This window comes from Cyrtonyx montezumae, unplaced genomic scaffold, assembly GCF_038088225.1.
Source record: "Cyrtonyx montezumae isolate F1298 unplaced genomic scaffold, pur_monq_1.0 scaffold_10, whole genome shotgun sequence".
NCBI lineage: Eukaryota > Metazoa > Chordata > Aves > Galliformes > Odontophoridae > Cyrtonyx > Cyrtonyx montezumae.
Genome location: NW_027071826.1, coordinates 31,840,429 through 31,853,516, shown reverse-complemented (window position 1 = coordinate 31,853,516; position 13,088 = coordinate 31,840,429). Strand labels below are relative to the sequence as shown.

At 36.2% G+C, this 13,088-nt stretch overlaps 1 protein-coding gene across 6 annotated transcripts in view; it reads right to left on the bottom strand.

Annotated features, from left to right (window-relative positions):
• The window catches only part of SIPA1L1 (signal induced proliferation associated 1 like 1), a 198,792-nt gene that overhangs the window by 16,755 nt on the left and 168,949 nt on the right, over positions 1 to 13,088 (bottom strand). For 5 of the 6 annotated variants that reach the window (XM_065754733.1, XM_065754732.1, XM_065754728.1 and 2 more), the window contains exons 14-16: positions 8,241 to 8,365; positions 5,397 to 5,515; positions 2,565 to 3,004 (exon numbers count right to left, since the gene is read on the bottom strand). In XM_065754733.1, coding sequence (XP_065610805.1) covers positions 2,565 to 3,004; positions 5,397 to 5,515; positions 8,241 to 8,365 — 684 coding nt within the window. The remainder of the gene's footprint in view (positions 1 to 2,564; positions 3,005 to 5,396; positions 5,516 to 8,240; positions 8,366 to 13,088) is intronic. The other variant, XM_065754730.1, reaches the window with a different exon arrangement.

The following is a 13,088-nucleotide window of genomic DNA, read 5'->3' as shown; positions in this document are numbered from 1 at the left end:
TATTGGATTAGAAATATCCACAGTTTTAGTTTTGCTAAAAGGAACGTAAGAAACCACACAGTTTAGGTGGAAATGAAAGTTTGATTTATTTATTTTTTCCTAAGGAATTAATGCCATCAGCACATATGGCTTCATTTAATGACATTCAGCTATAATGATTCTGTATAATTACTGGCCTACATAATGCAGTTCTCCTGGGATGCTATGAGAAATCTGCACAATCATCAGGAAGGAGTTTGAGAATGGGGGTGGAGAAGTAAAAACCTAGCCAAAAGCTCTGCTGTAGAAGTTAATCACTATAATTTACATTTTGCCGCCAATTCTCAGGTACAAGTTCTTCTACGCACCACCAAATGATCATAATACTAATTGTTGCTCCTGTCTTCTATAGACACAAACACTCTAATTTGTGGCTATTTTCTTTTCTTTTGTCACTGAGTTCTTTTCAGGGCCACATTCCTTTTCTTTTTGCTCAGAAGCCCAACTCTAAAGATGTCACAGGTGTTCTGTCATGAACGAGGTAAAAGGTAAAGGGTGAGAAGCAGCAAAGGATAATTTAGAAACTGACAGAGAGACACAACAATTAAGCTGTTCTTTTTTCACTAAAAGAAGCTTTTGCAGGATCATCCTTCACTCTCCTTCTCCTTGAAGCAGGCAGCAGTGGCCACATTTAGAAGTGCCAGGTTAACAAACCTCCTGCCTGCTCTTTGCCATGCCCTTGCTGCCCATCCTCCCAGGTCAGCCAGCTAACACACAGGCCCAGGGTCTCCTCAGATTAGCACTGGTGTTCAGTGTGTAACCATCAACTGAGTACAGCATGAGAAAAAAAACAGAAGCTGGTCAGTCCACACAGAGCCTTTTATTTATTTTTTTAATATTGTGAGGCATCAAACATATTTTCTCATCTTCATGTCAGTCTGTCCTTGTCTCCACTAGAATAAACAATATGGATGCAGTGCTTGCAGCACAGGTATCACATCCCACATACTCTACAAATTGCCTCAACCACTCTTCTTTGTGAAGAGCTGCTGATGTTTAAATGAACAAGAAATGCCATTTTATTTAGCCTGAAAAAAATATGTAGAAGACCATTTCAGTGTCATTACAGAATACCAATTAGATTAAACTAAATCAACCAGAAGATAAAGGTAGGAGCTGGAAGAGTGAAGAGATACGTAATGCTACTGCTAGTTACGTTCAGACAAGTACTGCAGGGCATTTGATAAACTGTCACAAACATCAAAAGGAAATACATATAAACATGCATGTCTTAAAATAAAAGTTATAACACCGTAGATAACCACCACAGATTTTTACTTCCAAGAGAAGGACAAGTGGTAAGGTCACATAAAGTTTAAGTCACTTGCTTTCCATAGTGGTTTTTAAAGATTTGCTCAAGTCCTTCATGCACGTGTAGCTATTGGGAACACCAGTCTCAAAGACATGGATGGAATAACATGAGCTTTACTTGCCGAAAATAGTCAACCAAAAAGAGACAGAAAACCAGAGTGGGACCGCCATTAATAGATAACTAGAAAGAATCACCATGACAAAGTACATGGAGACAGTTCATCACACTGCAGTCTCTATGACAACCTCCATTTGCAGCTATTATATGAGGAACCATCAAACTGCCTGATAAACATCTACCCCTGCCTAAATGTAATCTTTCTCAAAACAAATAGAAAATAATGCTTCAGGCTTCCATCTTTAAGAATAAAAATGCAATAGCCAGTCTCTGTAAAAGCAACAGATTTTTATGATCATACACCTTTCTAAAAAAAGATATTTCTTCCTTTTTGGTAGTACAACAGCAAGTATTTTTCAAAACGCACACTGAGTATTTTTTGGAAATGGTTTAGAAAAATGGTATAAAATATTGTCTGCTTCTAGCAGCTCAAATGAACTTGTAAAGTGGGTATCATCCATCTAAATTGTTTGAGCACTTTATACCTGTACTTGGTATATTCGATTTTACAATTTGCAAAAGTGATGGAAAGAGGGAATGTGACAGTAATGTGTCATACATGCAGCTTGCTTCAGAATAAGATTAAAAGTCTCTATGCCAGAACTCCCAAGCAACTTGCTCTCAATATTGACCATAATGACTACATGCAGAATTCTAAACAAAAAGATTTGTAAAAAATAAATAAACAAAAAATTTTAAAAAGTAGAAGACATTTGAAGTCATACTTGCAAGATTAAAATAGAAATTCATAATAGTGATTACTTAAAGGGACTGATCTAATTTATATACCAAATGCAGTTCTTGCAAAATATTCCTTACAAACACATCAGGCACTCATCTGTCTTGTTTAATAGCAATAGTATGGAATATGTTGTCAAAGACTTTTCTTTGCATTAGATGAAGCAGCAGACACAAAGACTAAAAATTACCTCGATTTATAAGCATTCTGCACAGTAAGATCTCTCAAAGCACTGGTCAATAGACTGGTCAAATAGAAGTCTCAACTAAAACAACTGCTTCTCAGTTTTGTCAGGCTAGAGAATGAGAATGGGAAAATGAATGTGGAGGCGTCAATCTCATGAGAAGTGAAAATTACCTTGTATGTGAGACAGCATCACTGAGACTATAAGCGCTGTTCTCCCTTGTTAGAGGATTGGAGGCTGGTTGACTCTTGGTGTGAATATCCAGACTCAGTGAAGACTCAGCCTTTCGCTCAATGTGGCTCTCCTTTTCTAATGTCCTGTCTGCAATGGAGACCACTTCACTGGAGCTGTGCCAGAGTGGTGTCACTTTTTCCTTCGTTAGCCCTGTTCGGGGAGATGTTGCTGCTCCCAGAGAGGCAGTGCTACCATGGCTAGGTCCGTAGGAAGTGGTATCTATGCCACTATCAGCTGAAGTCCCCTGAAGATAATTGTAGCTGTTCAGCTCTGATTCAGTACGCTCTCCGCTGTCATACCATTTCTCATCACTGTGAGCACTGGAGGCATTGCTGGAGAGAGTATTGCTGCTGGAATGGCTGGAGTAGTGGCTGTCAGACTACAGAAGAAACGACAATAAAAAAAATCCCAAACATATAGGTTTATTTCAGAATGACAGCAATGGAAGAAGTGAACAGTTAAAGTTCTCACTGCACAGTAGAAATTCCTCTACCTTAAGGTAGTGGATAGATACAATCAGGAGTCTAACTCTAAAAATTCATTCTAACACAATGAGTGTGCTCTGTTCTTGAAGCACATAAGACTCTCACAGGGAAAACCAGAATTATTTGTAATTTCATAACAAAATACATCATTTTCTTTCCAAGTATAATTCTACTCAGGCCCAACCAATGAAACTGACAGAGTTATATAGACTTGGGCTTGTTTTCTAACTATTAGAATTAAAACTATTCTAATTTTAAGAGTCTAATGTTTTAGAACATGATACATAACCAATCCACAGAAAACACATTATTTCAACAATACAATTACACAACAAAAGGCTAAGGCAGGGAAAAACAACCACTGTTCTTCAAACTCCTTTGCAGTATATAGGTCTATTTCCTCCTAAGCAGGATCCTTCTTTGCCAAGGACTATTGAAATGCCTTTTAACTATTCGTAAGTTGTTTTCCAAAAGGCAGAATTGCAAGAAAAGAAGCTTTCATGCAATGCTTTGAAATTGTCCCATCTGGGCACAGCAGTTTCTGGCTGGGTTGTGTGTTCTGTCCTTGGTTACAGCCAGCTGTTACAAAGCAAGTGAATGCCTTCAATTCCATAGTGGGCATCTGTGGAATATCCCATTACAGAAAGAATTTCTTGCTATACTCATCTCCGCTTAGTAGCTCACCTTTCAAGTATTTTTATCCCTCTCAATTTCTTAATTTTATTTTCCATTCAAAGAACATATCTAAGTTCTGACCATCTGAATAACCAGAACTGAAAAACTTGTTTTTCATTATGAAATGGACTTGTTTGGTGACAAGATAGCCCAGAAATAACAAAAGGGACAGAAAAGACACTTAGATCCACCCTTTCTATTTTGCCTACTCGCAGAATTTTACCAAACAGTAATGGAAAGATCAAATATCAAAGATTAGATACTGCTTCTGCTCTCACTGGAAAAATAGGGAAAATGGAGAATGAAATGATACCCGAAGGAGGAAATCTCAGTATCCACATTGCTTATAATACTACATCATGAACTGATAGAAAAACAGGAGGAATATTAAGTTGATCTAGTTATCTCCAATTAATTTTACTGCTCTTCATTAGTAACTGTATCACTCCCTTCATCCATCTGTCTACATAATAAAGATTTACAATAACAAGACTAAATGAGAAGAGTGCAAGCATTAGTAATTCCAGTGTTACATTTTGCACACAAGCTAATGAGGTAGGTATCACATTATTATATGGTCAAATGCATCACACGGAAAACAAGTCCGTCTAAATATAAAAACTCATAAGAATATGAAGACAGGTGTTTTGTTTGTTTAATAATAATGAAGGCATGTTGTTCTGAATTAATAACCTAAAAGAAACACTGCAAATTGCATTCAAATAAGAATGCTGGTAAGCAGGAGCAAATAACAAGAACTAATGAAAGACCTAAATAAATGCAACTCATACTTTCATGTAATCAGTCAGCACAACTCCATATTTTAGCTGATCATAAAGATGATCATCCAAGTCAACAGGCATAATGAATAGCAGATTAAAAAGTATTTTCTTTCTTTGGTACTAGTGACTTAAATAATTTTCAAGAAATTACTAATTCATGAATATTACTGCAGTTAATCTGTTGTTCTGTGTATAAATCAGGAAATGAGTCTCCAAAAACAAGTGCACGTTTAACTATTGAAACAGAAAGGTAGAATTTGCCATTTAGAAAGTAAATATAAATAAGAGACTTGTCAGCCATATTCTACTGGACCTTTCAAAAGAACTCTTTCAACAGAGTGCAAAATTGGTTATGGAAATGAATTAATAGTTACAGAAGAGAAGTGGGGAAAAAAAAGCAAGACTCCTAAGTCTGTTTCAAAGAAGCAGCTTTCTTAGTTTTGCATCAGCTTTCTGAGTCTTGCAATGCACAATCTATTCGTCAACTTCATGTCTCCCATGAGAAGCCTAGGAATAGCTTTGTAAACTCCCATAAACCCTCTCTTTATCACAAGATAACAGACAAGAAAGTGCACTTCATCTGTCAACAAAACTTTATTAACTAATAAATATTTTAGTATGCCCTGCATAGCTTCTGTAAGGTTTAGGAAGTAACATCTGCTCTATCACTTCCTCCAAAGTTTAATAGCAACAGAGTTTGAAGATTTTTTTTCTTTTCCATCCATCTGTCTTTAACTGACACTCTAAATATAGTTCTGAACAATACATTTGGTATGAAGAGCTTAAAATGAGCAAAATATTAAATAACTTCTTTTTTAGGATAACTTACATGACCCTGCTTATTTGGAGACAAGTGAACCACAGGATCCTGTCTCATCAGTCTTCCGCTGGGACTCTCTCTGAAGGATGGCAGTACTTTTGACACTGCTGGGAGATGACATGTTGGTTCTGTAATACAGCATATAACAGTGTACTGAAAAGCGTATGCAGTGCAAGAAATAAGAAAACGTGGACTCTGATTTTACACTGCAGTTTTTCTCACTGCTACCATTAGCCAAAGGCTTTGAATATCAAAGATGAAATTCACTCCAGATAAAAACCATACATGAGACAAAGCGCAGGTGAAAAACTGAGGGCCTATTTTTGCCTGGCATAAACCAACAAGACTTCATATAAAATGCAAAAACTTGGCTTTCATTAAAACAACCTGAGCAGTGTCATGCCCTCTTTGTAGAACAGCAATATATCAGAATATTAGAACATGACAATATTCATATTCACAGTATATTGGCATTGCACATCATGAAGCGTGTTGCCTGAGAAAAAGATTGAAAAAATTCTGAAGATTGCATTTCCCTTCATGGCATTATTCTATGCAAGGCAGGACAATAATAGAAGTCTACAGTGACTGCTTAAGTTCACACATTTTTCTCCAGCAGAACTGCAGTACATCTCCTGTCAAAGTTAAGGTGAGCTAATAAATATTTTCTAGTTGCAGAAATAGCAAAATCTGTTGAAATCACAATATTCCTGTAAAAACTGATGGCTGTGAATGTGGATACTGCATAGATAAACACAAAGAATCAAATATTTACTTAACCTTGGAATAAATCGACAGAAATCAAACTATTCAGCTTACATAGATATTCTCAGAAGTGGCCTTTGCCAATTAAGCTTTATTTTTTTCCCCTAGAAGATAACTATGGAGGTCTAGAAGATGTTCAGACGACCCTTTAAGCCCTAAGTGCTTTCTCAGAGCCCAGTAACAGTAATTCAAAATAAACTTTTTAACTTTCTATACAGATCATATTCTAGTCTTGTGCTTATGCAATACTTTGCGTTTCTAGAAATATCACATTTTAAAAGAGCATGTTTAACAACAGCCACTGTTATTAGCAGTTCTTTAAAGATTTCTGCAATACAGCTATGGTTTGTTCATCTTGATGTGCAGCATAACTAGCTTTTAAAATTACTATTTAAAAAAAGTAACTTGATTTTCTCTGGTAAGTAGTAAGAAGCAGCAATGGTGCACAAAGAACACAGATTTTCTGTAGCTAAGAGTGGGTAGGAAGGAGCAAGTGTGAATTCACTGCAACTAATGCCCTATTTACCCCAATACAGATTACCCCAAGTAGAAATATTTAGCATTAAACCAAACTTTCACCTCGATTCAGACTAGCAATAAAGTCTGCAGTCAGAGATGCAGTTTCAAACTGGCACTCTATGAACGCAGGACAATCCACAAGATATAAAAATACAGGGATTATATGTCAGCACACGTTTCTCAGTCTGTGCCAAATGTCAGAGCCATCTCATCTACCACATGATTTTTCCTGTTCTTTCTGGCCTTATTTATTTATTTTGCTAATATGGTGACTCCTGACATTTTAGAACAGATCTTGCTGGCAGCTCTTCTTGGTGCCAGCATCAACACACAACTGTTGGTCTGCAAAAGTAATGCTGAGGAAAAAATCGGCTTTACATGTGTCGTTACCATCACAACAGTATCAAAACATATGCGATTAAAAACTGTTCTGTCAAAATGAGAACTGCAGATCGGTGTAATCACAGCTTTTTAGTGAGAAGTAGTACTGGGGGAGTTGTGAGGGAGGGGACTGACAGATGGTTTCAATAATAAGGAACAGTTCGGTGATGTTGTGAAGGTATGCGAACAAAGTACATCTCCAGAACCTGAAGATTACATTTCCCTTACCAAGCTCCTACTAAATTTACTGAACTTTATTCTGTTTTCAACACAACTTGGTTTACATAAAACAGATAAAGAGCTGCGATGCAGCACAATGACCCATATATATGACGATGGAAAAGAATATGAAACTGTTTAACCTATGGCAACAAAAAAGTTAGGATCCTAGCAATTTTGACCATACTCATCATGTCGGATCAATGCTTTTTGAAGATAGCACAACAATTCCACTAGTGTCAACCTCATTGGTATCCATTCAAGCTAAGTCATAGCTGTAGGGAAAAGGTCTATGTGCAGAAACTCCAAATGAAGGCTTAACAATGCAAATCCTCCGTACCCAGCTGCTTCATAGAGCTAATACATTCCCTCAATTGACAGTTTAATTGCCAAGTGCAATGAAAATGTATACACCGGTGGAAGGCGATTACCAAGCTATAGATTTACTTTACTATTTAAACTTTAATTGCATTTTTTTTCCATTTTGTACGTGGTATTTTTATAGCTTCAATGATCAAACAATCAATTTGCATTTATATAGCACCATTTGAAAGGGAGCATCACAAGCACTTTAGACAAACTAAGCAAAAATTAAACTAAGTTAAGTCACACGGGAGAGCAGGCGAGGTCAACCAAGTCCTCAACAGCAAGGCAAATTAATAAGTGCGCCTACCCAACCGCTTCTAAAGGGACATAGTGTTTCAAGGTAAAAGCATTAAGGTAGATTTAGTCCCACATCCAACTGCAGAACTGAAATGAGCTCTTCCTCAGGTGATATTCACAGGTCTCAAGGACACAGACTATAGAAGCTTGTCTATGCTCAAGATCTAATTATTCATCCTGATGAACAAGGTTAAACTTTCAAAGACACAGTCCTTAAGACAGTTCTCCCTCTGCACAAAGAGAAGTATTGCAAAAGTCACCTTGTGGTTAGCATCACTTGCTCATTGTAAAGAATTAATTACCTACCCATCTGGTCAGCAATACTATCCTCACTTCTTTGCCAGCTGGGTGTGGATTTGCCGCTACCACCCGTATCTGATTGCGTGCTCTGCCTGTCAATGGAAGCAGGGGATCTACGGCTTATTCCAAACCTGTTGTAACACCCCAAAAACAAAGCAGATAGTGATTTTAAATATGCATAGATCTCATATACAGGAAAAAAAGAGCACTTTTAAGAAGCCAGTGTGAAACTGTAGGCCACAGAAACACATAACATGATTCCTCCTCCATTTAATTTTTGTGGCAGTGCTCAGGACCTACTTATTACATTTATTGCATAAGATAAACATTATACATTATTTTATTGAGCATTTTTCATAAATAACGTTTTGTTACACAGTACATACAAGTCAAAACTAAAGTCAAACCATCCAGAAATAACATTATAAACTTTTGTTTACACAGACAGGTGACAAGGCATTTAAATTATTACCAAGAAATTGACCACAAGTAAAACATGAAAGTTTGGATAAAAGCCACATAGAGGAATGAGGTACGTTTATTGGGAGTGGATTTCAAGGATGGATCCCCTTAAATTAGAAATTGCTACCTTGGATCTAGTACAAATTAGTATCAGAAGTTCATTAGGGCAATTATGCCATTTTATTTGGTTCTAAGCAAAAGACTATTACGGCCACACCTGAGTGATACACACACAGATTTAAAGAAAACAGATTTATCTGGGGCAATATTATACTGCAAAGTATTTTACATAAGATATTACAAAGCTGACTATTGGTTAAGGACTCCGAAAACCTGGGAGATAAGAGTTCTCATATAATAAGTTTTTGGATCATTAAGTAGCTTGAGTTGACTAGCGAAAACTAAATCTAGTAGCAAGAAAGCAAGGAGACATATACCTATTGCTGTGGAAGAAAGCATGCAAAGCAAAATAAAAGCGGGTTAGATGAAACTTGAATATCCTGTTAGATTAGTCAGATGGATTTTTGAAAGGTAAAAGTAAGCTCAAGGAGAACAATCTCATATCAAAAGGAGAGACCGAAGTATACATGCATTATATGCGAAGTCTGTAACTACAGCTATAATTTTGTATTGTATAGGTGGGTTTTGAATTAGCAGGTCAGTCATTAAGAATTCTTCAAGAATAATACTTTCCTCTTTTTTTACTTTTTAAATCATACATAGTCCAGAGGAATTAAAAACAACTGTACGTGCAGAACATAACACCCAAAAGAATTCCAACCAGTGTATTCTGTATATCAAGTAATATCTCTAGCTGTCAGAGCCTAAAACAGAAATCAAAACATCCCAAATCAATTTCTACTCACACTGGTAGCTACAGACTGCCTGCATGCATGACCTCTAATACAAAAATGATGTCTGCCAAATCATCAGAACTAAGTCAATGTGGTGATCTCATTTGAAACTTCTCCAACTCTCTAACTTCAACAAACTCATCAGAGAAAGACTATGTAATCTAGAACAACATAATCATGCTCCTACTTTTAAAGATAAGCTGCTGGAATACGTATGTACATCCAGCACAGCTTCAAAATATCAAAATTTGAACTCGGGTCTTCCATTTTTTAGCCAAACATGATCCTTTTTCATCTCTCCTGGCATAGTTTGTACATGATTTATTGAAAAAAAAATAAGGTGGAGAACATCTGGACACCTGCTCTCTGAATACAAACACTTTAAATTGAAATTGCACTATGTGGGTAAAGCTTTACCTTACTCATCCAAGTTCCACATACACTACAGTTAGAAGTTCACTTAATTAAATACCTAAACCAAATATGATGAATTCAATAGCAATTAAATAAATGCATAAAAAGCCAAAAGACAATACTTTAACAGCTGACATTCTTTAAACACTGATCTCAGCTAAAGCTCTTCCAAGCTTTTAAGCCTTGTGAAGTATTTTGTGGACAGTGTTTTCATTATGAAGTCACTAGACGTAAGTATGTAAAAGAAAAAGCCCCATATCCAAGAATTTTTGTTTGACCAAGTTGCTGTGCATCCATATTTTACTTTCTATACATTGTTTTCTTACCTAAACCCTACACATTAGTGTATAAATGAACACTGTTATTTTTTCATTTGGCATACTCTATGATGTGCTATTATTTCAAGAGATAAAGAGAAATTGCATTGCTAATTTTATTTCATTAAAACCACCACTGCTACTTGAAAAGCAATATACGTTAATAAATGAGTAAATAAAAATGCAAAGACATGAAGTGAGCTGTTTAAAAGTGGAAATAAGCGCACGCAGTGCTATATCCTATCCTGCTTAAATATATAGCCCCTAAATGTGTGGCAAGGAATTCAAATACTAAGTAGAAATCAAGGTAGACTAAATGAACAGGAAAATTGCTTAAATACGGATTTTTAATATACACTCTTCAGAAGAAACTCATTATTTCAGTATTTTTATTACATTCTGCTATCATTTATGACATGTACATACCTTCAAGTAAACTCAGGATGGGTATATGAAATAAACATACATACATCAAGACCCACATGGATGTTCCCGAAGGCAATGAAGTTTTGGTTCATATCCCTGTGTAAGTCAGGATATGAACCAATAATCTAGAAAAGGCAGCAATTACTGCTCTTATTTACGTCTGACAGAGGTTGGATTCACACCCACATTTCCAGTCATTCTACATTTCACAAACTGTTCAAAATCAGTCATATCTCACATGGAAAAAGAAACATACACACAGATTCTGCAGATGAGATATCTTGCACTTGGAAATCACAGGGACTGGCATACCCTAGAGCACACTGGAGCTTCATGTAAGGAAGAATACCTTCAGACCATTGTGCCTCTTCAGCCAAGTATTTACTCTGACACCTCATCAGTGAAATGTTACTATCTCTCCTCTATTATTTAACTATATGTACAGGTTAGGCTCTGACCAGCTCTACCTGGTATAGCAGATATCTCTGCAGGGTTGCCTGAAATCTGATCTCTCACGTGCATTTCAACAGAAGATGCACAAGGAATTGTCATGAATTTCTTAGCAATTTTACAAATGCTCCTCTGTTTACTGAGGCAAAGGAAGTTTCATTCTTAATGATATTTTTCATGCTTTCATCTGGTAGATAGCATTTGGGAAGTCTTCAGTAAATATAATCCATGTGTACAAAGACAGTATGAGATGCAAAGTGCATTCCTTTAAGAATATAATTGACAAGTCACACCACTGGAGTTTGAAAAATGATTTTTTCAAAGTAACAAAGTTCATGTAGTAAGTATTTCTTGCATTATTCCATTGCACTGTTGTTCACTTGGACTAAATTAAAACTTGAAAAATGAACAAATTGTGTATGTAAGGTTTCCAGGATGCATATCCTTGCTGAACATAGAAAATGCTCAGAGATGCTGCAGTGAACATATATTTATAGTTAACTCGAAAGATGGAAAAGGGCTGGGGAATGGTGCTGGTGTGCTATGAGGCCAACTGAAAATAAAAACCCAGTGTGTGAAAATCCCTTCCCAATCAAGCAGTTATGGTTGCAATGGTCTATGGATCAGCAACAATTCTTAGAGCGAACGATATAGTTGGAAAGTGACAATACTGAGAGTACAAGCTGCTCTTCACAATTAAAGACAACACAAGTGCTGATGGCATGAATGAGACAGAAGTATGCAGTATAGAAAAAAGATTAAGGCATCCTTTTGAGTTGCAGAGCTCTGTACATGTTTTCACTTGCTTAATTTGCTTAAAGATTAATGAGTTTTCAGCAAATTTCCTAATGTCAGTAGAACCTTAGCATGAACTTAAATAATCACTTGAACAGTAATAGCCTCACAAATAGAGGCCTTCATGAAAGTGTGCAATGGAGAAGAGATGGCTTCCTCTGAAAAACTAAAACCAAGCTAGAAGAATTCTTGGGAGGATAACCCTTCAGTGCTCTAGAGCAATAAGCAACACTTGGTCAAATACATGCCCTGAAAAGCATTCTCTGGGCTGATACTGGGCATTGTTCCTTTACAGCCACTTAAACAGGCAAATGATTATAGAAGTGCTTATAAAAATAAAAATAAAAATAAAAAAGTAGCTTGTGCTAAGCAGTTCCCAGAAATTATATTTAATCTTGGTAGTGATGGGATTTTTTTTAGATGGATAAAAAGATCTCCTACTTCATAAAAGATGCAAATAGAATTAATTTCATACAATGACATGCAGTGTACTCAAGACTAGACAAGAAAGCTTTACAGTGTGAACTATCAGCAGTTTTGTCCTTTTACTTCTCAACAGGAAGTAATTTGGAATAAAAAAGATAGCTCTCTTTCTACCAATTACTTCTTTTCCCTACTCAGAGAAGCTTGATTTATTGCTTCTTTTAGTGTTCTCTGAAAATGATACAGATTTAATTTCTTCCTCTAAAATTGCCCCTTACTTTAACACTGAATCACTTCAGAGTTTGGAGAGTTCCGGAAAGTTGGATGAAAGTGCTTTAAAATAAGGCAACTATGAATACATAGAAAAAAATCTAGCTACATATTATTTAGTGCCTTTGTGTCTACACATTTGAAGTCTTAGTTGGAGTCACCACTATACTGGTTTAACTATTAGCATAGCCTGCAAAGCCCTAAACCTATTATTTACTTTCTTTTAGAAACTAAATCTGAGAAAGGAAGTAGACTGCAACATGAGAAGACCAGTACCTTTAATTTAGATTTTTAGAGAGATAAATATGGCCATTTATGAGCTTTCAACCTGAGCTCTGTTGTGGATTGGGATGACGGAGAGAGGTTTAAGGCACAAAGGGAAAAGACAGAAGCAAGGAATTTTAAAATCTGACTTCCGACAAGCACGACAATTATATCTGAGT